General features: G+C 50.2%; 1 protein-coding gene across 4 annotated transcripts in view; it reads left to right on the top strand.

Annotated features, from left to right (window-relative positions):
* The window catches only part of ARRB1 (arrestin beta 1), a 179,690-nt gene that overhangs the window by 101,934 nt on the left and 49,917 nt on the right, over nucleotides 1–27,839 (top strand). For all 4 annotated transcript variants that reach the window (XM_073333877.1, XM_073333850.1, XM_073333860.1 and 1 more), the window contains one exon: nucleotides 22,446–22,506. In XM_073333877.1, coding sequence (XP_073189978.1) covers nucleotides 22,446–22,506 — 61 coding nt within the window. The remainder of the gene's footprint in view (nucleotides 1–22,445; nucleotides 22,507–27,839) is intronic.

The following is a 27,839-nucleotide window of genomic DNA, read 5'->3' on the forward strand; positions in this document are numbered from 1 at the left end:
GGAAGTTTATTCAATAAGCTAATCGGATGAATCTTGGGGTCGGGGAGCTAATGAGTTGCATCTGGAATTCCAGGGGCGGTGCGGGCGAATTCCAATCTGGTTTGCTCTGATGGCCAATCAGACATCTGAGCCTGGGTGGCAGGCAAGGCGGGGGATGTGCGTTCTCATGGATAATGAAGAGGTAGGCCAGAATGGGGGGGGGAAGAGGAAATTTAAGGGCCAACCCAACCCTGATGTGACCTATTGACTGCAGTGAGTTTACACTAGGGTTGACTTGATCCTTACAATGGGTTTTGCTGAGGAATAGATTCTTCTCTCTGGTAAACCAAAGAAACTCCAGTGATTTCCACTGGGATGCCCTAGATTTACATCTGTGTAAACGAGAGAACCATTTGACCCACGCTGACTAGCAGCCCCTAACAGATCTAATACATTAGAGGCAGAGGAATGTTGGTTGGTAGTTAGAGCAAAAGACTAGGGGATTCCTGGCTTCTCTTCCTAGGTCTGTTGCTGATATTAGTAAAGTCACTTAGCTGCTTTGTGCCTCAGTTTCCCTTCTGTAACATGGGGATGACAGCACATCCTTCCGGGGGGGTTGTGGGGCTTATTTAATGTTTGCAAAGCGCTCTGGGATCCTGGGGCTAAGGGTGCTGTAGAAAAGCAAATAACGTCACTAATATACTGGTAGCATTGCGACTATTTGAGGCAGCCCTCGGGCAGGAATAAACCACCTGGAAACATTTGAAGCAGTGACTTCACATTTCTGAACCGGTTACTGGAGACTTCCTAGGACATGCTAAGCTGGAGAAAGTGGTATCTTTCACCGCTGACCATAAGAGTGGCACCCATGAAAGCAATCAACCCGCACATGGTCGTTCTACGGAGGGAGCCCGCTCCCCAGAACACGATTTCCAGCAGGGTGGCCGATGAAGGTCCTTAGCCCACTGGGAAGTGCTTGGATTGTCTGTCCTATCACCAAAGCCCCCATCACTGAATTAGCAAAGTTCTGTGCACTCTGGGGAGGATGTAGCCCCTCCTGTGAGTGATGAGCTATGGCCAACGAGTTCCTTTTCAAACTAGCTCCTGAAATGAATAAGCCGGCAGATCTGGAGCCATGGACGGGCTTCCTGGTGTTGCCCGCTAGCCAGTGTGTTATGAATGCCTCTCTGTGCCCAGCCCTCAGAGGAGACAAGTCAGGCACAGTGCCCGGCTAGGCAGCCTGGCTATTTAGATCAAGCAGCAGACTTAGTCATGCTTTCAGCTCTGGGGATGCCTCATTCCATGCCAGGTGTGTTGGCCAAGATGGAGATTGTCCCTTCTGCTCAGACAAGCAGGTGGCAGGAGCATCTGGCCTGTGCTGGGGCATGGGGAGCTGGACCAGTTGGGAAGAGGCGATGAAGATAGGGGCAACAATGCAGCTGTGGGAGTGGCATGTGTGCACAGCACTTCTGAGAATGGGGAAGGATTTGTAGAGCCCTGCAAATCTGTGGATAGCTGCTTTATAGCCGCAGACCACGCTTGCGGGTCGTGGGTCGGCTGCGGATACAAATTTTGGAAAAAGGCTAATGTAGTGCCCATTTTTAAAAAAGGGAAGAAGGAGGATCCTGGGAACTACAGGCCAGTCAGCCTCACCTCAGTCCCTGGAAAAATCATGGAGCAGGTCCTCAAGGAATCCATTCTGAAGCACTTAGAGGAGAGGAAAGTGACCAGGAACAGTCAGCATGGATTCACCAAGGGCAAGTCATGCCTGACTAATCTAATTGCCTTCTATGATGAGATAACTGGCTCTGTGGATGAGGGGAAAGCAGTGGACGTGTTGTTCCTTGACTTTAGCAAAGCTTTTGACACGGTTTCCCACAGTATTCTTGCCAGCAAGTTAAAGAAGTATGGGCTGGATGAATGGACTATAAGGTGGATAGAAAGTTGGCTAGATTGTCGGGCTCAACGGGTAGTGATGAATGGCTCCATGTCTAGTTGGCAGCCGGTATCAAGTGGAGTGCCCCAAGGGTCGGTCCTGGGGCCGGTTTTGTTCAATATCTTCATAAATGATCTGGAGGATGGTGTGGATTGCACCTTCAGCAAGTTTGCAGATGACACTAAACTGGGAGGAGAGGTAGATACGCTGGAGGGTAGGGATAGGATACAGAGGGCCCTAGACAAATTGGAGGGTTGGGCCAAAAGAAATCTGATGAGGTTCAACAAGGACAAGTGCAGAGTCCTGCACTTAGGACGGAAGAATCCCATGCACCGCTACAGGCTAGGGACCGAATGGCTCAGCAGCAGTTCTGCAGAAAAGGACCTGGGGGTGACAGTGGACGAGAAGCTGGATATGAGTCAATGATGTGCCGTTGTTGCCAAGAAGGCCAATGGCATTTTGGGATGTATAAGTAGGGACATTGCCAGCAGATCAAGGGACGTGATCGTTCCCCTCTATTCGACATTGGTGAGGCCTCATCTGGAGTACTGTGTCCAGTTTTGGGCCCCACGCTACAATAAGGATGTGAAAAATTGGAAAATGTCCAGTGGAGGACAACAAAAATGAATAGGGGATTGGAACTCATGACTTCTGAGGAGAGACTGAGGGAACTGGGATTGTTTAGTCTGCGGAAGAGAAGAATGAGGGGGGATTTGATAGCTGCTTTCAACTATCTGAAAGGGGGTTCCAAAGAGGATGGATCTAGACTGTTCTCAGTGGCACCAGATGACAGAACGAGGAGTAATGGTCTCAAGTTGCAGTGGGGGAGATTTAGGTTGGATATTAGGAAAAACTTTTTCACTAGGAGGGTGGTGAAACACTGGAATGCGTTACCTAGGGAGGTGGGGGAATCTCCTTCCTTTGAGGTTTTTAAGGTCAGGCTTGACAAAGCCCTGGCTGGGAGGATTTAGTTGGGGATTGGTCCTGCTTTGAGCAGAGGGTTGGACTAGATGACCACCTGAGATCCCTTCCAACCCTGATATTCTATGATTCTATGATTTGTATCCGTGCAGGGCACTCCAGATTTGCCGGCGTAGAGTAGCTAGGATCGGGGAATTTCAGGGTCAAAGTTTATTTACATTTAGCCATAGCTTAAATTTTGGTAATGGCTAGGGTGACAAGACAGCAAATGTGAAAAATCGGGATGGGGGTGGGGGGTAATAGGAGCCTATATAAGAAAAAGACCCAAAAATTGGGACTTGTCCCTATAAAATCAAGACATCTGGTCACCCTAGTAAGGTCTCCCCCTAGAGGGTGAAATTCACCCTGTGCAGAGGGCTAGCCCAAGGCCTCCGCACCGTTTAAGACACTCCTAACTACTCTGTACCACAGCAGCTCCATCTCCAACCCGCCACTGTAAATGTCTAGAGCACACTCTTAGAAGAGGCATTTTTACGGCTTTTCTATCGGAAAGCTGTCGGCATTGCGGCTTTCACCATATAATACACACAGCCCTGCTGTTCCATCCTCCCCAAGAGCTGGAGCAGCTGGAGAAATTCTCCGTGCCTTAAACTCATGCTGTCACGGAGGAAGTGTCTGCAAGGACTGGCTTTGGTTTATTGCGGGTCCTGATTGACAGGCCCTGCGAACCCCCGGGAACGAAGAGCGGGCCTTGGGCAGATGCGTCCGTTGGCATGGACGGCTCTAGCCAGCATCAGTCACCTGAGGACAGGATCGGCTGTTCTGCGGAAGCTTAGAAATGCCACATATCGGATGGAGCTGCTCTCTGAATGCGTTGGTGGCACGAGCTCTCGTAGTTATTGGAAGAATATAACTGGATCTGTGCATTGTACTCTGCTCTGGCTCTGCCTCTGTGCTGCTGGACAATGACTGCAGACCCTGCATACGCATAATACCTGGCTCTTATATGGTGCTTTTCATCCATAGATTTTAAAGAGAGGATATCTCTCACACTGCCTCAGTTTCCCCACCTGTAAAATGAGGACAATGGTGCTTATCCTCCCTTAAAACTTATGGATGAATATCACATCACCCACATGGGCAATGGGTGAACCCCCCTCCCCCCCAGCCTGACCCCCAAGCTGCCCCTGGCCACCAGCACAGATCACTGACCAGCCTAAGCCCTGAGTTCCAGGCCGCTGGCTGGAGCTGAGGACCCCCTGGCTTCAGGGGAGAAGGTTGGAGTAAGGGCAGGGCCTCAGGGCAGAGCAGGGCAGGGCCACAGTCTGGGTTAGGGGAGGCTTAACCTCCCCTGGCCTACGATACCCCCTGCCCACAGTAGCGCTAGGAATAGAACCCAGGTCTTCTGACTCCTAGGCCAGTGCCCCCTAGACCCCACTGTCTCTCCCCCAGAATAGCAAAGATTTTACCTGCTACAGCCTCCTTTAGCCCAAAGGGGTTCAGCTATAGAGCCAAATCCGGACATTCTTAATCAGCTTCTCCAGGGCTAGTCTGGCTTGGCACCAATGTCGCTAAATCAAAATCTGCCTCACAGACTCCCTTAAGCCACAGGTTCAAATCCCGAGAGCAACATGTTGGTCCCCTCATCCTGGTGAGGCAGACAAATGGAGCGCCGGGCAGTTTACGACGTGTGGGTCTTCCTGGATGAGACCTTCAAAATGAAAGTCTGCTCTGCTCTCTATTATTTAGTGACGTTTATAGCAGGGTAGCGGCCAGCAGCACCATCCAGATTCAGGGCCCAGGTGTGCTAGGCGCTGCATGTGCACATAAAATGCTCTATAACTATTTTCCCTTTGCTCGTTTTCATCCCACTGAGCTACGAGCCTTTGGGTCCCCCTGTAGAATTCTTCCCCCTCCTTATTATTTCCCAGAAGGTGAGGACTTGCGAAGGGGACCTTGTTATTCCCGGGGAACAGAAAAAAGCTAAATTCAAATGGCTGGATCACTGAAACGCTTTCCCCAGGCTGTGCTTCTGCCCCAGTGCTGTGTTGCTAGCACTTGGAGCTGTACTCGGAGTGGAAGGGGACCCTCGACTGGCTTGGGTCTGATCCTGAATACGCTGCGGGGAAAGCAAGTCCCTTGAAATACTGACATCTGGTTCTGTGGATGAAGGGAAAGCAGTGGATGTATTGTTTCTTGACTTTAGCAAAGCTTTTGACACGGTCTCACGCAGTATTCTTGTCAGCAAGTTAAGGAAGTATGGGCTGGATGAATGCACTATAAGGTGGGTAGAAAGTTGGCTCGATTGTCGGGCTCAACGGGTAGTGATCAATGGCTCCATGTCTAATTGGCAGCCGGTGTCAAGTGGAGTGCCCCAGGGGTCAGTCCTGGGGCCGGTTTTGTTCAATATCTTTATAAATGATCTGGAGGATGGTGTGGATTGCACTCTCAGCAAATTTGCGGATGATACTAAAGTGGGAGAAGTGGTAGATACGCTGGAGGGCAGGGATAGGAAACAGAGGGACCTAGACAAATTGGAGAATTGGGCCAAAAGAAATCTGATGAGGTTCAATAAGGATAAGTGCAGGGTCCTGCACTTAGGACAGAAGAACCCAATGCACCGCTACAGACTAGGGACCAAATGGCTCGGCAGCAGTTCTGCGGAAAAGGACCTAGGGGTGACAGTGGACGAGAAGCTGGATATGAGTCAGCAGTGTGCCCTTGTTGCCAAGAAGGCCAATGGCATTTTGGGATGTATAAGTAGGGGCATAGCGAGCAGATCGAGGGACGTGATCGTCCCCCTCTATTCGACATTGGTGAGGCCTCATCTGGAGTACTGTGTCCAGTTTTGGGCCCCACACTACAAGAAGGATGTGGATAAATTGGAGAGAGTCCAGCGAAGGGCAACAAAAATGATTAGGGGTCTGGAACACATGACTTATGAGGAGAGGCTGAGGGAGCTGGGATTGTTTAGCCTGCAGAAGAGAAGAATGAGGGGGGATTTGATAGCTGCTTTCAACTACCTGAGAGGTGGTTCCAGAGAGGATGGCTCTAGACTATTCTCAGTGGTAGAAGAGGACAGGACAAGGAGTAATGGTCTCAAGTTGCAGTGGGGGAGGTTTAGGTTGGATATTAGGAAAAACTTTTTCACTTGGAGGGTGGTGAAACACTGGAATGCGTTACCTAGAGAGGTGGTAGAATCTCCTTCCTTAGAAGTTTTTAAGGTCAGGCTTGACAAAGCCCTGGCTGGGATGATTTAATTGGGTATGGGTCCTGCTTTGAGCAGGGGGTTGGACTAGATGACCTCCTGAGGTCCCTTCCAACCCTGATATTCTATGATTCTATGATCTCCAAATCCGGAGACTCGAGATTAAAGCCAGGACACAGCAGCCTTTATTCCCTCCATAATGGATTAGGTTCATTACAGCCCTGAATACCGGCTGCTGGGAACCCTGCTGGTTTGCTTTCCCCACACAGAATCCAGTGGCGTTTAATTGCCTGCAGCTCTCAGCGCATTGGTGTGTCTCTCCACCAAGCAGCACTCTCTTTGCATCATCAGACAATGGCTCTGCTGGCACCTCTGGCGAGCACATCACAGCCGGGGCTCATTTTTGCTCTGTGGATGACAAAGCCCAAGGCTTGCTTGTTTATCTCGCTCTGTACAGGGCATCAAATGTGTTGCTTGAGCAGTGCTCGGGGAGAGATTGCTCTCTTTGTTCCTGGTTCCACTGGGCTCAGCTGGAGATAAGCACAGTGGGAGAGGCACGTTGGCAAGGCCTCCAGATAAACAGCGGGGTTTTGAGTTAATTCCCAGCAGATGGAAGATGCCACATGGACGGCCTTGAAGGATGAAGACGTCTGTGTCTACAGAGCAGGCAACGCCTACAACCTACCGCACCCAGTGTCAGCCCCTGCCCTATCTCGCTGGCCCCACTCCTGGGGTCCGTTGCAGACGCTGGGGAACATCCAACACCCCTCCTTCCAGGATCTAGTTCATTAAACCAACGCAGTTCAATAAAACAAAGGCTGACATCCTGCAGCTTCTTCTGCTATTTGATCAGGGGCCTCTGAATTTCCCCGGAAGGGCTTTTGCCCTTGCCCCTCACCGCAGGTCATGCCATGCAGGCCGTTCCCTCTGGCTGGCACGCAGGAGTCATATGCTTCCCGTGGGTCTGTCTTGCTGGCTCCCAAATGAGCAGCACGTTGACTTCAGCAGAGCTCTGTGGACTTACTCTAGTGGAGAATTTGACCCTATATTGTTGCTTTATTTATTATTTTACCAGCGTAAGCAACCTCCTCTTGGGCTGACAGCAGGAATCGACCCCAGGACCTCCAGCTCTCCAAGTGCCTTGATTGCTTGAGTTAAAGGAGCAGTTTCTACAGGGGGCAGCAGTGGCAGACTCAGAAACCTCTTCTGTGTCTCAGCCAGGAGAGGTGTGTAAAGATGTACGCTCCTTGTGTGTGTGTGTGTGCAACAGTACCATACCCTGCCTTACATATTGACCTGTCCTTGTGTGATCCTGAGACCCCTGCAAGTCACAGCTTCTCCTTACGCCCATTCAGACTCCTTTATACCTACCGGCACCCACAGGCAAGGACGGCTTAGCTGCTGCAGCTTGCTCACCAAGATGTACGTTAATGCAGCTACACCTGAGAGGAGTTCCTGGTCAGCGATGCACAGCACCCTGAGGGCCCAAATGCACTGCCCATCAGACATGCCAAACCCGCGAAAAAAACACAGAAATTGGGCTTGTTTTTGGTTTAATTGGCTTGTGAGTTGCTTGTTGGCTAGTTTTTGGCTTGTAGCTTGTTTGGCTTGTAGCTTGTTGCTTCTTTTATTTTTTTTTTTGATCGGCTCCCGGCAAGCAGGGGCAAGGGCGGGGGAGAGAGTCGGGGTGCACAGCGGGCCCACCACAGTCCCAGACTGCACGCCGGGGGATCTAGTCACATAGAGTGTTGGGGTTCTTAGGGATTGGCTGGTTTTGAAATGGGATTAGCTTGATTTTTGGCTTATTGTGAAAGTCAGGGTGCTTATTTACCATGGGAAAGTTGGGAGCGTGGTGCCCACAAGATTTTCCATCCGGAAGGCAAAGTGGGGACATAGGCCAGGCAATAGGTTACAACAGAGGGGGGTGACTATGGAACAGCATAGTCTAGTTGCGAGGGCACAGGGCTGGGAGTCTGGAGAGCCAGGGTCTAGTCCTGGTTCTGACCTACTGTGCTCCACGTGACTTCCCCTTTCTGTGCCTCAATTTCCCCCTGCATCGTCCTGTCTATTTAGCTACTCCCTCCCCTGAAGAGTTGACACTCCCTTACTATGTGTAGGCCCAGTGCTGAGCACCCTAGGGCCCTGGGCTCAGTTGGTGCCTTTTGGTGCTACGATAATACAAATAAATAAATAACTGAATCTGAGTTCCTATTGCAGTGAGGTGGTCGCCACAGAAGTGTCGATATGGTGCTTGGATTGGCACAGAGCGGGGGTACCTGCGTCAGCCCAGAGGAAAGGCAGTTTGATTTTTTCCCCCCACTGCCTTCACAGAGAAAGCACACACTTAAAGCGGGTGCAATCAGTGTGAAATATGATTGGAGCTGTGTTGCTGGAATTGGTGTGACCCTGGGGTTAGCTGGAACTGACTTTACAACTGCAGGGAGCATGAGCTCGCCCCGCATGCCAGCTGTAAGCCTTGGAAATAAGAATGCTGCAAGGCTCAAAGAGGGACTTAACCGAGCGATTTAATAGGCGCTTTGCTACAGAATGTCCCATACGCAGATGCTGCTGCAGACAGGAGCAAATGTTTTAGGGGGGTTACATGGGCAGACTTAGATGCATCTCGGGGCCTAGATACCTCAGGGATGGCTGCAGATGGAGCCAGATTTTAGCTTTTTTATGAACCTCTGGGCTGCTGAGTCGTAACATCGGTATTTTCTCAGCTAAAGCAGGCATGGGAGTGCCTAGAGTGTGATGCTGGGAGATCTCCGTTCTGCCCCTGATCCCACTCTGGGACCTTGGCCAAGTGCCTCAGTTTCCCCAGCTACAGTGGGACTGCTGATACTTGCCCACTGCTGCAGTGGCTTTGAGAGCTCTGTCGGGTGCGACAATGGAGAAGAGCTGGGGGTAGGACGTGTGTCTGTAAACTGCTCCTGTTGGCTTTGGATCCTCTGTAAGCTCAGAAGGCTGTGCCATGGGATTTCGCCCTGGCTTTGGGGATGTGCGAGTGACGTCAAGTGACCTAATCCCTCAGTGTCGGCAGATGACAGCCTAGCTACCTCTTGGGGCAGTGGAGTAACTACAGAGACCCCCTCCCCTCAATGTAAGGAGCGTCCACATGGCAGCTGGGCCTCCTTATGTATAGACATAGCCCCAGGCTGCCTGCAGGGCTCTGTCACCAGTAGTTGCCTCCTCTGGAGGGAATACTAGGTGTGTTCGAATCAGAGCTAATTCCTCTGCTTCTCCTCCCATCATGTGTCAATTCCGAGCGGCCTCGGGGAAGGGGAAACGGTTCAAGGACCCCTTCCTGCAGAAGAGCTGGGCCCGAGCCAGCTTGTGGCTCAGGAGCTAGGCTGGATTCAGATCCTGGCTCTGACTTGAGTAAGTCCCTCAATCTTTCTGGGGCCGTTTCCCGTCTGTGAAATGTGGATACTGACTGATCCTTCCATCTCTTGCGGTGTATACACAGTGCCTAGCTCTTGATCAAGGTGCTACTATCATGCACATAATAGTAATATTGAATCTCAGCTGTCTAGCTCCTGTGAAATTTATCCCCCATCCACTCATCTACCCCACATCCTGCCACACAGAGCTGTGTGTGGGAGAGAAGGAGGCCGTGTAGCTGCAGCGTCCCCAGTGGACATCAGCTAGATCAGCAGTGCTCAAAGACGCAGTGGAGACGACTGGTCGTTAGAGCAAAGCCGCACTAGGTCTGCCCTTACAGAAAAGCCCTGTAGCATTTTCGCAGGGTTGGATGGAGACCTATGACCTGAACAGGGAAGGAGATCCTTTGCGCGGGTGGCTGTTGAACCAGCTCATAGCTCGTTCCTGTGGCAGGGACACAATGCCCACTGAAGTCAGTGGAAAGACTCCTAGGAGCTTCCTTAAATCGGGACCATAATTCTCTCTCCCAGTACCGTTGCCTGACCCACAGAACTGGCAGCGGGACCTCTCTGGGGCACTGCAGTCTCTCGAGCTTGCCCACCGTTGTGGAGTTTGTTCCGTAGTCTTTGCCAGCGGGGCACCAGACATGGCTCTCCGCTTGGGCCGTTCCAGCGGAGAGCAGAGCGTGGCACGCTGCGTGCTCCCTGCACGGCCGAGGCCTCGCTAGGTCCCTCCTGGCAAATGCATGAGTGAAGCTGGACTCTGCTGGGAGCTGGCCGTCAGCCTCCCCCGCCACTGCTGCCAGGGCAGAGCAATGGGTCCAAGGGCTGCCGGTGGAGATGCTCCACCCCGCCAGTGCTATGCAGCCGGCTACCCGCTGCCGACAGCAAGACGCAGCCGGGGATAAAGGGCCGCTCCGAGGCTGGCGGAAGGCCGCTTGAGTGTTCAGCTTTAATTGGAGCCACGCTGGCAGGGAACATCAGTCCTCTTCTCTCGTGGCAGAGCCCTGTTGAGCTGGCTGCTAAGGAAGAGCCTCTGACCCCATTCGGAGTGCAGGCCAATGATCTCTTTATGCAAAGCGACCTGTGGCAGCACCTGTAATTAAAGCAATTCCCCAGTTAACACTGTTCTGCCAGGAGACAATTAGAATTGAAACCAGCTCTGTTTTCTTCCTCCTTTCCCCTGTCTCCAGATGAACAGCTTGTTTCTCTCCAGGCTGCCTGCTTCCACTTATCCAGAGAGCAGAGCAGGGGCAGGCTGGTCCTGCCGGCCGCAGGAAGCCTGATCTGAATTTCAGCAGCTCATGAAGTGGGGGGGCATGACTCATCGCGGCAGCGTCCGCCGCGCAGCGGGAACTGTGTGCATCAGTTACCCAGGGGCGTGCATGGTGCACCCTCTCTGCTCCTTTCTCACCAGGAGGCTGAGCTGGGACCAGAACTCGGCTCTCCTGAGTCCTGTCCAGTGTCCTAGCCACTGGCCCACACTACCTCAGCCCAAGCAGGGCTCAAGAGCTGTCCTAACATGGGCTTGTAAGCCCCCACATGGCTAAGCAGGGGGCACATGGATGCTGCTGCTCATTAACCTGAGCAGGCTTGCTTCACTGTTTCCCTTGCCTTCCCCCCACCATTGTGTTACGGGGGAAACTGAGGCACGGAGCATGCCAGAGACTCCTGGAAGGGCACTCGGTTCTTTGTCATTGCGACTGATTTTATGGGGAAGGTGCCCAGATGCTACAGTGATGGGTGATCGAATCAAACACTTGGGGGGAGTTGAACGCAGCACCTCCAGAACTTGCGCACTGCTGATGCTGCTCGCTCGCTGTGTCTGGGTCATTTCTTTGCATTTGCTGGAGTCCCTAAAGGAATCAGAGCTCCCTTGCTCAAGGTGCTGAGCAGACACGTAGCAAGAGCCTGAAACAGGCAAGACAGACAAGGGCTGTAAGAAAGGGACTGTTATCCTCATTTTGCTAACGGGAAACTGAGGCACAAAAAGACAACAGCGCAGACCCTCAGTGGTATTTAGGTGCCTCCCTCCCAGTGGGAGTTGCAGAGCCTGCAGTGGGGAGTTTGAATCCAGTACCTACTCATGGTTTTACTGCTGCCTTCCCTCTTTGTCTGACCTGGAGACAGTCAGCTCTCTGGGGCCAGGATTTGGGTGAGACCGGACCCAGCCCAGACCCCCACCTGGGTTTCTCAGGTGCTTCCACAATCTTAAGCCTGCAATCCACTGGGCCGTCGTCATCCAAGCCCTTGCCAGGCATACGTTTGCAGCTCATCCGCCCTGCCTGTTACTCCGCATGGCAGTCGGATGCCCTTGCTGTTTCCTCTCCCCGCGGAGCCGAGAACCGATGGATTGTGTGCAGGGAGCGTGCGTAGGTGACCTCATTCTGTACAGCAGAGCTGGGCACAGGCCTCCTGGCACCTCCCGTCGCGGTCACAGGGCTTGTTTTATGGGCCGCTAACGATCGCATGTGTTTATACAACCCTCTCCTTCCAAGTGCTGCTGACAAGTGGGCCCGCTCGCGGCCAGGGCTATGAAGGGAAATGGAATTAGCCAGGAGACCATATGTTCCCAGGTCAGGCTGCTTCCCTGGCGTCTTTTCAATCTCATTGTCCTCTCCGCTGATGCCATTCTGGGGCAGTTTGGATTAACCCCCGGCCGCAGGGTCTGACTCTCAGGAACCGCGCACACAGCCTCTCCCACACAGAGCCCTGGGCTGGCACGCTCCAGCCGCCTGGCTCTCGGACTGACCCGCTGTAAGGCTCGCTCCACGGTATCCCTGGGGCAGCGTGGTCCTTGGGCCGGGGCTGGGGGGCTAAGCGGACGCTGTCCTGAGCTGGGGAGCTCCGTTGGGAAGACTTGAGCTTGTAGGAGAGGGAGCAGACAGGGGGGGAATGGCTTTGGTGAGGGATGAAATTCCAGGCACCAGGGGCAGGCTTGGGGGTGAGAGCAGGAGAAGGGATGGGGTAGCAGGGCCGGAGGAGGGGGCAGGGGCCGGGAGGGGGCAGTGTTGGGGCCGGATGGGGAGGGCCGGAGGAGGGGGCAGGGGCCCGGAGGGGGCGGTGTTGGGGCCAGATGGGGAAGGCTGGAGGAGGGGGGAGGGAGCAGGGGCCCGGAGGGGGCGGTGTTGGGGCTGGATGGGGAAGGCTGGAGGAGGGGGGAGGGGGCAGGGGCCCGGAGGGGGCAGTGTTGGGGCCGGATGGGGAAGGCCGGTGGAGGCGATGAAGGAATCTGGTGGGATGGGAGAGGAGGGGGCCAGCACTCCTTGTTGCAATAGAGCCGGGGAGAAGCAGGGAGGCATGCAGGAGTCACGGCCACCGGGTCGGAGGAGGAGAGCCAGGAAGAGCTGTGTTAGACACCGCTGGGGACTGGTGCTGCATTGAGAGCTCAGGAGAGCAGTGGCCTATGGGTATTCCTCACCAGGCTGTTAGTGACGACTTCTGGGTGGGGCCAGGAGCTCTGTGTCTATGGCCTCTTCCGGCCAGGGAAGGGCAAAAACTCCGTGACCTCTTCCCAGCCCCACCTAGTCGCACCAGGGAAGGAGACTGGTTAAGGGAGCAGCTGCAGGTCTGGAGTCTCGGTTATAGTCCTGGCTCTATCAGTGTTTCCCTTTGGGCCCTGGGGCAAGTCACGTCACCGCTCTGTGCCTCAGTTTCCCCATTGGGACCATGAGGGTAGTAATGCTGCTCACCCCCCTGGGCAAAGTTCTCTGAGTGCTACACCCTTCCAACCAAAGATGGCAGGTCCCTTTCCCACTCAGGCTTGGATGCCTCCGTATTAGTCGCGACTATCCTCACGGCCGTTCGTGGAGGTGCTTAACGAGTGAGCACAGCAAGTCGCAGCCAAGTACCCGCGACAAGCCCCGGCCCCGACAAGCTGCCAGTCCCTTCTGTGTTTTCATTGGTGGAGTCCCACAGGGCCTCTTCGGTCAAAAGACGGGAGCTAGAAGAGCGGCACAGCGGCATGAGCCTGGCGCCTGAGACCAAGTCCCCTTGCGGCCCCTGCGTCCCATACCCAGAGCTGAGCCTGAGCCGTGCTGACAGCTCCCCTTCCTGCAGGGGGCAGCACCAAGGCCTTGCTCCTTCCCATGCCCTCTCCTAGGGACAAGTGCGGCTTCATGGTTCAAGCCCAGGTCTGGGTGTCTTAGTCTATCTCTTGTGATGCACAGCGGCTAACGGCTTGGCTGGCCCCTCGCCATGCCATCTGGTTAGAGAGCAGCTCCCCCGGGGGATCCTGCCACACAAGCAATCTCGGAGCGCTTTGGCAGGGGCACATCTGGGGAGCTGGCACCGGGGAAATGTTTACAGCACAGCAGAAAGCAAGCAGCCGGGTGGCCAGCTGGTCCTGAGCCACAGCCAGCTTCATCAGCGGGGAGATCGGCAGCTGGGCGCTTGCTGCCGATCGGCTGCCTGGAGTCTGGGCGCCACGCAGGGAAGGAAAACCTACGTAAGGAGAAGCAGGGGCCTCGTCAAGCTAGCCGGGGGTAGGGTTGCCAACTTTCTAATTCCAGAAAACCGAACACCCTTGCCCTGAGGCCCCGCCCCTTCATGAGGCCCCACCCCCGCTCACTCCATCCCCCTCCCTCCGTTAGGACCACACATTATCACAGCTGCAATGGGTCCATTAAAGGCCCATTCCTGAAGCCTAAATACAAAGCCATACAGCACAACCACAGAAATGCCCCTGTCCAGATACCTCTATAAATAAATCTGTAGAAAGTGACTTCCACACCTGCAGGCAGATACACACGTGTATTCATGTGTACACGTCTGGCATGCATTAACATATTTAATATTATTTAATATTACATATTATTTAATATTACAATTGTTGTTCAGTGCCTAGAGACCCCAGCTAAGATCAGGGCTCCAGGGTGGTAGGTGCTGAGCAGACACATAAAAAGAGGGAGTCTGCAACAAAGAGTTTATAATGTAGCTAGACAAAGGTGGGGAGAAATGTCTGGTCCATCGGCTCTTCTGCAATTACTGGTCAAAAACATTCTCTTTTTAAGAAATAAATAATACATTGCTTTTAGAGTGCCCTCCTCTTTTAGAAACTTGCTATGAAATGAACACACACATATTTTAGGTCATCAATCTTTTTGTGCGCAGGCCAGCAAAAGGAATAAAAGTCAAAGAGTTAGGCTGCAAACTGTATTCACCCAGGTATACACACATGCGGCAGTACACGCACCTCCCTACACAAAGACACACAGTCTCTTACACACATAACAATGCATGTCCACACTTGCCTACACAGTGCTGCGAATTATACCCGATAGGTCACGCGCAGTTCGAGTCTAGGCTGAGGCACACGAACAAAGTCCACAACTTCAGAGTTCCCAAAGATATTAAGTTTATTACGCTCAAGCGTGGTGCCCCCCTACTAGTCAGAAGGGGACCCCGAATGCAGGTTATACAGAGATTATATATCTTTTAGCAAAGCATGTTGCCCTTGTGCATCAGAAACCTTAGCCAATGGACAAACCCTTTCCTTATCTACCACCTGTCCCTGCTAGGTACATTCCCCGTGCTAGACCATTACTTCAGCTACACAGCATGGGCCCAAAGCAATGCACCAGTAGCCTTTCTTATCAGGATGGGAGGCCCACATCAAAAGGCCAGGAGGCAGGGAGTTAGGAACAGACAAAGAACAGAAACCGGGAGTCGAGTCAGGCTGGAGACAAGGGGCGGGGGGGAAGTTCCACAGGAATGCAGTATCTAAGGAACACTCCTCCAGGTGCATGATGTGCTTGCTTTTAGACAATGGTGGGCCCCAAACCAAAATGGAGTCACATATGCTAACTTTTCCTTAACAACAGAGACACTTTTTCCATACATCTTCCCAGGGGCTGCCTAAGTCACCCAACCGGGAAGGGAGGAGGGTGGGCTGGAGGGAAAAAGATGTGGTGGTGGTGAGGGGGAGGGAGTGGATGACGCCCAGATACTAGGGTGTCGGGCATCGTTATGAAACCCTACGATAGATTGGGCCAGGGTGATTTCATATCATTTTCCACTGCGGCTAGAAGTGGAAGCACAGGTCCAAACACACATTCACACCAAAGCACAAAGGAGATTTCCATATTGATCCCTCTGCACCATAAGTATCAGGCCATCCCTGTGGGACCCAGAGGTCAGGACGAGCACTGACAGGATCCCAGCCCTTCCTAGAGAAACACTTGTCTCCCATCACTCAGAGCTGCAGCTCTTTAACCGTAAGTTGGCTGCTTCCTCCCCCTGGGGTCCCTGCAACAGATGAGGGGTGGGGGGCAAGAGATACAGCACACAGCCGAAGTGATCAAGGCGCTGCTAGGTGCCTGGCTTACTCGTTGTTTGGTGTGGTTGGTTCTACCTCCTTCCCGTGTAGATGGACAATGGGTGAAAGCTCCTGTAGCCTGTGACACAAACATTGGTGACTCGTATTTCTTTCTTCAGTGCTGTGTGGGGAATTCAGCTTTCAGAACTTCTCATTTAAGCAGATGATTGTCCTCCAGGCAGGACTTAGGGGCCAAATCGTGATAAAATCGGATGCCGACAAATCAAGTATAAGCCACTGGATTGATTAGGGCTTTGCAAATCTTATTTAAAGCCATGTCAGATGGAGGTGATATATAACAAGTTGTGCTTCCAGAACATCTAAACCACATTGTTTGCTGCCTGATACCATCCGTTGGTTGCATGTATATCTAATAGCTCGTCTCAGAGAGTCCCTCCGACAGCCATATTACACTGATTCAAATCTTCACCCTTCTGCTCTCCCTGTTTATGGGTTTCTTTTGGAGATGGAGCCAGAGAGACCCCACCCATGCAGGCACCTCAAATAAAACTAACTGGGGTAACTAACTGACTTCCCTCGGGACGTTCCTTCGGCCACAGGGAGAACTGGAAATATGTAACACAGGCAAATAAAGACATGAGGAATCCAGCCTGATGCCCCAGTTAACCACATCAGCTGTGCCAAACAGAGGATTTTCTCAAGCTTGTTAACGCATTTAAAATAAGCAGATTAACTCGAACTGGGTTCCTGGATGCACCTGACTGGATTCTGGCTGCAATCCCAGTGAGCTGCTTTTACCTTGTTACTGTCTAGAAATCCATATATTGGCTGATGATCGTTGCCCTTGGGAATGCGAGCTCGTGAGAGGAGAGAACCCCCCTAGCTAAACTCCAGATAAACCCCAAATCAAGGCAAAATTCAGCCCAAATGGCCAAGTTTTTCCTAGTTCTGGGGTGAAAGCATGATGGACGCAGAGCCTTTCAGGTGTTTCCTGCTTGAAACCATGAATTTCATCACTTGCACCCAAATCCTAACTTGGTGTAGGCCCAGAGTGTTCTATTGATTTGCTTGATACTTATGGTGTATTCAGCAAAGGCTTGGTAATGTACTGACTGCCATCCTGGTCATCACCAGAGATTGGCCCTGGGAACTTCAGAGCCACACAAATCTGCCTCTACAGCTTGAGCTGAAGAACAAGGCCCCTAGCTGGGAGATGAGGCAGCTTCAGCCTGCGCAGAGCAGGCGTGTGGGCTGGTGGGCAAAGGAGGGGGGATTCCTAACAAACGCTGATTTGCGGGTTGCCATAGTGTCAGAAAACCTTTCCACCAATGAAGCTTGAGTTTCAGGTTTGTATTGCATCCGGGTCTCCCCTTTAGGAAATGATCAGGAGACCCAACATGACGGAAACAGATACAGCTCTCTGATCCAGGGAGCAGCCATCATCTGCTGGTGGGAACTGGACTGAGCAGAGGGTAATTGAACAAGAAGTTTTCTAGCTATCCTACCAGGCGAGAGCTGGACGATCCAACTGCACTTAGGGACTGTCCCATGGAACAGATATACACAGCAGCCGAAAGCAAGCACCATAATGGAAACGAGACCCAGGCATGAACTCATAAACCAGCTGTTGTGTTTAATGGGGCTATCCTGTATATTAAAAGAAAATCATTCAATAAATAACCAGGAGGAGCATTGGGAGAGACCTTCCCCAGAGTAGGGTCCTTTACCTCTTCACAAAACACTGAGGATTTTCTTTTTAATGTTAATTCTTGTCCTACTTAAGGACCCTAGTGGTGAAAATTTGGCAAACCCAGAGGTTTTAATGGCTCATTCTTGGCCAATCCAGCCAAATGGGGGACCTGGAGTCGACTATTTAGATCTGGATTAGACCATGAGAATGTCCATACTGGATCAGACCAATGGTCCATCTAGCCCAATATCTTGCTTTTTGACTGTGGCCGGTGTCAGATGCTTCAGAGGGAATGAACAGAACAGGGCAATTTCAAGTCACCCATCCCCTGTTGTCCTATCCCACCTTCTGGCATTTGGAGGTTTATGGGCACCCAGAGCATGAGATTGCATCCCTGACCATCTTGGCTAATAGCCATTGATGGACCTATCCTCCATGAACTTATCTAATTCTTTTTTGAACCCAGTTATGCTTTTGGTCTTGACAACATCCCATAGCGATGAGTTCCATAGGTTGACTGTATGTTGTATGAAGAAATACTTCCTTTTATTTACGTTAAACCTGCTGGATCTAAATTTCATTGGGTGTCTCCTGGTTCTTGTGTTATGCAAAGGAGCAAATAACACTTCCATATTCACTTTCTCCACACCAGTCAAAATTTTATAGACCTCTATAATATCCTCCCTTAGGTTTCAGTGGTAACGGTGTTAGTCTGTAACAGAAAAAAAAAACGAGGAGTCCTTGTGGCACCTTAGAGACTAACAAATTTATTTGAGCATAAACTTTTGTGGGCTAGAACCCACTTCATCAGATGTCTGAAGTAAAAGATACAGGAGCAGGTATAAATACATGAAAGGATGTGGGTTGCTTTACCAAGTGTTAGAACAGTCTAACGAGATAAATCAATTAACAGCAGGATACCAAGGGAGGAAAAATAACTTCTGAAGTGGTAAGAGAGTGGCCCACTACAGACAGTTGACAAGAAGGTGTGAGTAACAGTAGGGAGAAATAAGTATTGGGGAAATTAAGTTGAGTTTTTGTAATGACTCAACCACTCCCAGTCTTTATTCAGGCCTAATCTGATGGTATCTAGTTTGCATATTAATTCCAGTTCTGCAGCTTCATGCTGGAGTCTGTTTTTGAAGTTTTTTTGTTGAAGAATTGCCACTTTGAGGTCTCCAACGAAGATCGCAGCTGTACATTGAGTGGATGTTTTCAGAGAACTATCCACAATGACTCCAAGATCTCTTTCTGGGGTGGTAACAGCTAATTTAGACCCCATCATTTTGTATGTAGAGTTGGGATTATGTTTTCCAATGTGCATTACCTTGCATTTACCATCGCTGAATTTCATCTGCTATTTTGATGCCCAGTGACCCAGTTTTGTGAGATCCCTTTGTAACTCTTCCCAGGCAGCTTTGGACTTAACTATCTTGAGTAATTTTGTATCATCTGCAAATTTTGCCATTTCACTCTTTGCCCCTTTTCCCAGATAATTTCTGAATATGTTTAGGATTGGTCCCAGTACAGACCTCTGGGGGACACCACTATTTACCTCTCTCCATTCTGAAAACTAACCATTTATTCCTACCCTTTGTTTCCTGTTTTTTAACCAGCTACTGATCCATAAGAAGACCTTCCCTCTTATCCCATGACAGCTTACTTTGCCTAAGAGCCCTTGGTGAGGGATCTTGTCAAATGCTTTCTGAAAGTCCAAGTACACTGTATCCACCAGATCACCCTTGCCCACATGTTTGTTGACCCCCCTCAAAGAATTCTAATAGATTGGTGAGGCATGATTTCCCTTTACAAAAGTCCTGTTGACTCTCCCCCACCAAATCACGTTTATCTATGTCTTATAATTTTGTTCTTTACGATAGTTTCAACCAATTTGCCCACAACTGAAGTTAGACTTACCAGCCTGTAATTGCCGAGATCTCCTCTGGAGCCTTTTTTTAAAATCAGTGTCACATTAGCTATCCTCCAGGCATCTGGTACAGAGGCAGATTTAAGTGATCAAATTACATACCACAGTTAGTAGTTCCACAATTTCATATCTGAGTTCTTTCAGGACTCTTGGGTGAATACCATCTGGTCCTTGTGATTTATTACTGTTTAATTTATCAATTTGTTCCCAAACCACCTCTAGTGACATCTCAATCTGGGACAGTTCCTCAGATTTGTCACCTAAAAGGAATGGCTCAGCTATGGGAATCCCCCTCACATCCTCTGCAGTGAAGACCAATGGAAAGAATTCATTTAGCTTCTCCAAAATGGCCTTATCTTCCTTGAGTGCTCCTTTATCATCTCGATCGTCCAGTGGCCCCACTGTCTGTTTGGCCACCTTCCTGCTTCTGATGTACTTAAAAAACATTTTTTGCTGTCAGTTTTTGTGTCCTTTGCTAGTTGCTCCTCAGGTTCTTTCTTGGCCTGCCATATTAGACTTTTACTTGCTAAAGTTTATTCTCCTTTCTATTTTCCTCAGTAGGATTTGACTTCACACATTTAAAGGCTGCATTTTTGCCTTTAACTGCCTCTTTTACTGTACTGGTTAGCCATGGTGGCATTTTTGGTCCTCTGCTGGTTTTCGTTTGTTTGATTGTTTTCTTTTTAATTTGGAATATACCTTTAATTTGCTCCTCTATTGTGGTGTTTTTAAATTGTCTTCATGCGGTTTGCAGGTGTTTCACCCTTATGACTGTTCCTTTTAATTCTAATTTCCATTTAATTAGCTTCCTTTTCATTGTGCAGGGTTCCTATTTTTGACGTTAAATGCTACTATCGTGGGTTTGTTAGGCATTTCCCCCCTAAAAGAATGTTACATTTAATTACATTATGGTTGCTATTACCAAGTGGCTCAGCTAAATTCACCTCTTGGACCAGATTCTTTGCTCCACTCAGGACTAAATCAAGAATTGCCTCCCCCCTTGTGGGGTCCTGGACTAGCTGCAGAGGGGTGTAGAGATATAAAGTAAATTATGCGGTGACGTTGCACTCTATATGATTTTATGAAAATATGCTAATGAGTGTGAATATAATGTAACTGGAATATGATTCTTGCAAAAGGTCTCTTGTAAGGTATCATTACAAAGCTTATAATCTACTGAGTGTGGTCATCCTATTTGTATGTACGTATCATTCTTGTATTTGAAACTAGAAATAAGAAATATAACTCTGAGGTCCTATTGTAATTATGCAAAGTGTGGGCCATTAATGGTTGTCTGGAATTTTGATGGCTCCCATTAACTAGGACAATTGACTGTTGATGGCTCTGTTTACTTGTAAGTCTTCCTGTATATCTGTGGGCTGGCAAGTGGGTAGTAAAGTCTTACAAAAAGAAAAGGAGTACTTGTGGCACCTTGGTTAGTCTCTAAGGTGCCACAAGTCCTCCTTTTCTTTTTGCGAATACAGACTAACACGGCTGTTACTCTGAATAAAGTCTTACAGTGACAGTGATCATGTCACCTGAACTGGAATCCATCTTTAACCTAGTGCTTTTCCATTTAGAGGGAGGGATGGGAACCCAGAGAGGGATAAAGGATTCCCACCTTGTGCAAAAGTTATACAAGGGGGTGGAACAGAACAAAGGAGGTTACAATCATGAGAAAGCCCCTAGCTACCACCTGAGCTGGAACAAGGACTGTACCAGGGGAAAGGATTGGGCCCAGAGTAGGAAGGAGTCCAGACTGTGAAAAAAGCTTATTGAAACATCTCTGAGGGTGAGATTTACCTGTATTTAGTTTTCTTACTATATTAGGCTTAGACTTGCATGTTTTATTTTATTTTGCTTGGTAATTCACTTTGTTCTGTCTGTTATTACTTGGAACCACTTAAATCCTACTTTTTGTATTTAATAAAACCAGTTTTTACTTATTAATTAACCCAGAGTATGTATGAATACCTGGGGGGGCAAACAGCTGTGCATACCTCTCTATCAGTGTTATAGAGGGCAAACAATTTATGAGTTTACCCTGTATAAGCTTTACACAGGGTAAAACAGATTTATTTGGGGTTTGGACCCCATTGGGAGTTGCGTATCTGAGTGCTGGAGACAGGAGCACTTCTTAAGCTGTTTTCAGTTAAGCCTGCAGCTTTTAGGGGACGTGGTTCAGACCTGGGTCTGGGTTTGTAGCAGGTCGTGTGTCTGGCACAACCAGGCAGGGCACTGAAGTCCCAAGCTGGTAGGGAAAACAGGCTCAGAAGTAGCCTCAGCACATCGGATGGCAGCTCTCAAGGGGGGTTCTGTGACCCAAGCCATCATGTGGGTCTTGCTGTGTCCACCTCCAGAGCTAAAGGAGCACAGTGGCTTCATTAGCAATGCTCCTTGCTGGTGATTCTAAAGCGTCTGTGACAAACGGGGCGGTGAATGATCACTAGTGGCCAAAGAGGCTAAAATCTATTAAAGAATTGTTAATGCTGCTCCTAAAACTGGATATTATGTCCCACCCCTCTGCCCGCCGACGGCCACTCCAGAGATCACATCTCACCACCGCACAGAACATGTCCTGTCCCATGACCTGGAGACAGCTATCCCAGAAATCACATCCCAACCCACCGCCCCACAGACCATGTTCCTTCCCCACTGCCCCAGAAACCATGGGAAGAGATCATATCCTCTTGTGCCATCCCAGAGAACGTGTCTCATCCCCCAGAGAAGGCCCCATCCCACCACCCTAAAACCCAGAGACCATGGCCCATGTCACCAACCTGGTGGTTACAGTCTTGGAGCGCCACCATCCTGGAGACTTTAGATATTCTGCTTTGGTGGAATTATAGCACTGCTTCCCCTAATCCAAAGGTGAGCATTTTTAACACTTTAAGAGTAGTCTAAATTCACCAGTAAAAAGCAAACAGTCCTAGAGGTTTTAACTGGAAGTGAACTGAAACCACACTGAAAATAAGAGGTCTTGCACCCCATGTAGTCGGGCTGGGAGCCACTGCCTTTGTATTCTGGCCTTTCTTGGACACAAGCGGTGTTGAGGAAAGGTGAAATGATAGCAATGCTTTGTCCTGCCTCTCATTCCCTTTGTGTTTGTCTCTTCTCCTGCCAGCTCACCGTCTACCTTGGGAAGAGGGACTTTGTCGACCACATAGATGTTGTGGATCCTGTTGGTAAGTCAGCCTTCGGTTTGGTTTAGTGCAATGTAACAGGGACTTGATTGAATTCACAGGGCAGACATGATGTGACTAGAAAACCCTGTGTGCTGGTAGAAGGTACTTTTGCTTTGTATTAACTCCAAGTACAGCACGTCCAGAACTTTGTTCTTTCATAACAGGTTTGCTGTACGTTCCAATTAGGCATCAGATTTAGAGGTTTTCCACAGGACCATGTTCCCTCCGTTGCTAATGGGATTTGTTCCAATGCCAATTTTAAGCGTGAGGAGAGAATGTTCTCTCCTCTAACTGCTAACTGATTGGATTCTACACTCCTGAGATCGAGCATTATTGTTACGGTAGCACCCAGGGGCTCAGGATAATGGCCCCACTGGGCAGGATGGTGGAAGACAGTTCATGCCTCAGAGAGCTCACATTATTATGCAAAGGCCCGATGCAAGTTGATTAAGTACTATTATTAAACACTTGGATTGCAATAAACAATAAGATCCAGATAAAACAATACAGTAGATAGGAACAATCCCAGCTGGCTAGAGGCTTCACAAGAGGCTCTTCAGAGGGGTTTGGAAGGAGACAGGGCAGAGGTTTATGGACTAGTTCTAGCCATAATGATGCAGAGCCCTAGTGTGGACATGCAGTGCCAGCATAAAGAGGGACTTGCAGCTCATGGCCTAGATGGCCGCCTTGACACCGCTTCCGTGCATCAGTAGCCTGGCTTTCCATTGCTGGGGCTGTGTTGTTGTGGCCACTCAGGCAGGGAGACGCCCGCTGCACACAAGCCCTCAGTGACCAGTCGTGCTCTCACTTATCAAAGGCGGTGGCAAAACTCCCCATGACTGTGGTGTCTGCAGGATCGGGCCATCGGTCGGTGCCAGACTGTGCTTCTGACCCAAACTCGGCAAGCAGAGACACCCAGATTTGGAGAACGCTTCCCCTTTAACTCCCCTCCAGTTGCAAATGAGCTGGTTTCTGTGTGTCTAGGCCATGCACGTCCCAGGATAACAGCTGCACGAGCTCTGGGGGGGGGGGTGGTGGTTATTTTTTGTTTCAGACGTGACATTCCGAAAGCGGTTTCTGATGGAATAAGAGGAGTTCTGGCTGTCCAGCCGCTGCAGCCTAGTATCCCCCTTTGGAAAACAACAATGAACTTGCCGTGTTTTGGGTGCAGTGACTCTTTCATATCAGGATCCCCCTGGGGGCTTGTCACGTGTGCAGCTCACGTGCCTGTGAAGCACTGTCAGGATTACAACACAGCACACAGCCCCCTGGGCTGAAGTGGGCTCCTGGAAGGGTTTGACACAATGGGATTCTGATTTGTGGAGGGGGAACTAGTCCAGCTCCGTTCCCAGCAGAGTTCCCGGGTGACGCTGGAAGATCATTTCCCAGGATTTTACTCCACATTATTTATTATTTGTATTGAAGTTCCACCCAGAAGCCCCGGCTGAATCATAGAAGATTAGAGTTGGAAGAGACCACAGGAGGTCATCTAGTCCAACCCCCTGCTCAAAGCAGGACCAATCCCCCAACTAAATCATCCCAGCCAGGGCTTTGTCAAGCCTGACCTTAAAAACCTCTCAGGATGGAGATTCCAGCACCTCCCTAGGTAACCCATTCCAGTGCTTCCCCACCCTCCTAGTGAAATAGTGTTTCCTAATATCCAACCTAGACCTCCCCCACTGCAACTTGAGACCATTACTCCTCATTCTGTCATCTGCCACCACTGAGAACAGCCGAGCTCCATCCTCTTTGGAACCCCCCTTCAGGTAGCTGAAGGCTGCTATCAAATCCCCCCTCACTCTTCTCTTCTGCAGACTAACCCCAGTTCCCTCAGCCTCTCCTCATAAGTCATGTGCCCCAGCTCCCTAATCATTTTCGTTGCCCTCCGCTGGACTCTCTCCAATTTGTTCACATCCCTTTTGTAATGGGGGGACCAGTGCCGAATAGAGGGGAATAATCACTTGCCTCGATCTGCTGGCAATGCTCCTACTAATAGAGCCCAATATGCCATTGGCCTTCTTGGCAACAAGGGCGCACTGCTGACTCATATCCAGCTTCTCATCCACTGTAATCCCCAGGTTGGAGATTGGAGACATATTGTGCTAAGCACTAGATGCACACGTAATAAGACAGCCCATGCCCCAAAGAGCTTAAAATTTAACCAGACACCAGCCCTGTTATCCTCTCCATTTCCCAGCTTGGAGACTGAGTGCAGAGAAATCCAGGGATTTGCCCCAGGTCACACGGGGAGTTTGTCACAGCCCGGAATTGAACCCACATCCCCTGAGCCGGTGCTACAAGACCAGCCTTCCTACTTCTGTCCCTGGGTAACATTGTCAGAAGTGACTTAGGCACCTACGTCTTTTGAAAATGGGACCTAAACCACATAGTCACTTTTGAAAATGTTCCCCATGCTGTGGCTGTCTCTCACTTGTCTCTGCCTGGGCCTGATCCAAACCCCACTGAAGTCCCTGGGAGCCTTTCCACTCCCTTTGCTGGGCATCGGGTCAGGCTGTCTGAGAATGGGAGGCAGCCATGGAGAGACTGTCACTGTAGAAGTGCCAGTAAGGAAGGAGTGGCTAGCTCGGGGTTGCAAATCCGGCACAGCTCAGCAATAACCAAAAACTGTTACTGTCTGAGGGCAATTAAAAACAGAAGAACAACCAGACTGGGTCAGACCAAAGGTCCATCTAGCCCAGTGTCCTGTCTTCTGGCAGTGGCCAATGCCAGGTGCCTCAGAGGGAATGAACAGAACAAGAAATCATCAAGTGATCCATCTCCTGTCACCCATTCCCAGCTTCTGGCAAACAGAGGCTAGAGACACCATCCCTGCCCATCCTGGCTAATAGCCATTGATGGACCTATCCTCCATGAACTTATCTAGTTTTTTTTTGACCCGTTAGTGTCTTGGCCTTCACCACATCCTCTGGCAAAGAGTTCCATGGGTGGACTGTGGAATTTCGTAATTCCCCTGTCATAAGAATTTTGCATCACAAAATCCAGCCCATAGTGGTACAGGATGGGGCGGTCCAGGGAGACCGAACTACAGTGATCACCAAGGGAGTATTGCCATCAAGGAAATAATAGGCAACAGTTTGGAATTGGCCTGACTGAGGGCTGAGTAGTCAGAGAGCCGGGAGCAGTGGTCTCTTGCTATGTGGCTGAGGTGCAACAGGGCCTGGAATATCGTGCTTGGACCCAGGTACCACGTTGGCAGAAATATATTGCCAAATGGGTGGGCATGCCGAGAAGAGCAACAGAAAGGATCAGGAGAAAGGAGGGCTCCATTTATAAGGAGGTGCCATAGGGTGACTGGCCCCTTGAAGGGGAGATGGGGCCAGCCCTACCTGTCCCATAATTAATGGTCTCCCAGCTTAAGAGGGCAGGACTAATAGGGTCAGATAACAGCCTGTAAAACACCTGAGTGGAAAGACTTAAGGGATACTGAAAGACTTAAGGGAGCCCGGAAGACAAGCAGAAGAGGAGCCCAAGTGGGCAAAAGACCTTATTGTTTGTTGGACTTCGGTTACCCCAAAAGGGGACTGACTTGGAGCTGCCCAGCTGGTGGGATGAGCCACATGAATCCCTGAGAGATGGAGCACTCTAGTGATGGGGAAACTGAGGCAGGCTGCTGCAGCGCCACCCTAGGCCACAAGGGGGTGCTCAGGAGATGGCTACCCGGCCATGGGAGGACAGATTAAAAGAGATGACAATGTGCAGTTTGGCAAAGTGACTGCTAAGGTGGGGAAGCAGAAGTCTCCAAATACTTGAAGCCTGTGAACAGCAGGAAGAGAGGAGAATGACTGAGAGTGGTACCTGGAGGTAGAACTGAGAGGAGCCGGGTGAAATTAAGGCCCAGGTTCAGCAAAGCACTTAGACACCTGCTTGAAATAAATGGGACTTAAAGCACATGCTTAAACTCAGGCACATGCTTAAGTTGCTGCATCTGAGCTTCAGAAAGGAAAGATTGTGGCTGAATATCATCACCTGCCCTTAGCGTGAAGGCCATGAGTCAGCTCCCTGAAACCACCAGCCTCTGGCAGCCAGGCCCCCGCAGGCCTCGCCCTCTCTGCACTGGGCAGTGAACGGCACACGCCAACGCCCGCGGCCTCGGAGCGTTCCCTGCAGTGCCCAGCCCCTTCTCACTGGACACTCACAGAACTACCAGGCCGGCTGTTCCCAAAGGAACAGGACGCGCCAGCTTGTAAGATTCAACCTGGAACCGGCACTTTGCTCCACACCACAGCCCTGACCTAGATGCATAGTGAAAACAAGAATATGTTTATTGTCAAAGACCAGAGATTCAGGAGCTAGTGTATAAGGATGTTGGAAGCCAATGGTTACATCTCAAACAAAAACATGCTTTCTAGAGACTAAACTTAACTAACCAGGTTACCCTCCTATTGAAAGACGTTTGCTCCTCCAGCATCCTCTTCAGCGTTTTCAGCCAAGGTTGATGGAGACCCTGCTTTCATGAATGCAAATGCACGGTGTCTTTGTAATGATGCTTCCTCTGGCAGGACACTTCTGAGAGTACCAATTCAGGACAAATTGCTGAGAGCAGGGCAGTTACAGCGCAGGGCTGGGGTTTCTATGCACACCAAGGCAAACCAAACCAGCCAGACAGAGAGGACTTTGGTTTTACCCCACTGGCTAACCACAAGTCACACAAGCAATTCCCTTAGACACTCCAGTTTCCCAGTATCACCACCAGGGCCACTCATTATGGGGACGAATGGTTATGAAAACCAATACCCCAGTAAAAGAAAAAAGTTCTCCTGATCCCAAAGGACCAAGCCCCAGACCCAGGTCAATATACAAATCAGATCTTACCCACAAATCACGCTGTTGCCAATCCTTTAGAATCTAAAATCTAAAGGTTTATTCGTAAAAAGAAAGAAATATAGATGAGAGCTAGAACTGGTTAAATTGAATCAATTACAAGCAGTAATGGCAAAGTTCTTGGTTCAGGCTTGTAGCAGTGATGGAGTAGACTGCAGGTTCAAATCAAGTCTCTGGAGTCTATCCACAGCTGGCACGGGGCCTTCAGTCCTTTGTTCAGAGCTTCAGTTTGCAGCAAGGTTCCTGCAGAGGTCAGAAGCAGGATTGAAGACCAGATGGAGGAGCCTTTTATAGGCTTTCTCTTGTGGGTGGAAACCCCTTGGTTCTCCTGTGCAAGATCACAGCAAGATGGAGTTTGGAGTCACATGGGCAAGTCACCTGTCCATGCATGACTCAGTTCTTTACAGGCCGACACCACTGTTTACATGTTAGTTTGAATGTTCCCAGGAAAGCTCAGATGTGGGTTGGCATCTCCCAGAGTTCACTGTTAG

The sequence above is a fragment of the Lepidochelys kempii genome, chromosome 1, assembly GCF_965140265.1.
Source record: "Lepidochelys kempii isolate rLepKem1 chromosome 1, rLepKem1.hap2, whole genome shotgun sequence".
Classification (NCBI taxonomy): Eukaryota; Metazoa; Chordata; order Testudines; family Cheloniidae; genus Lepidochelys; species Lepidochelys kempii.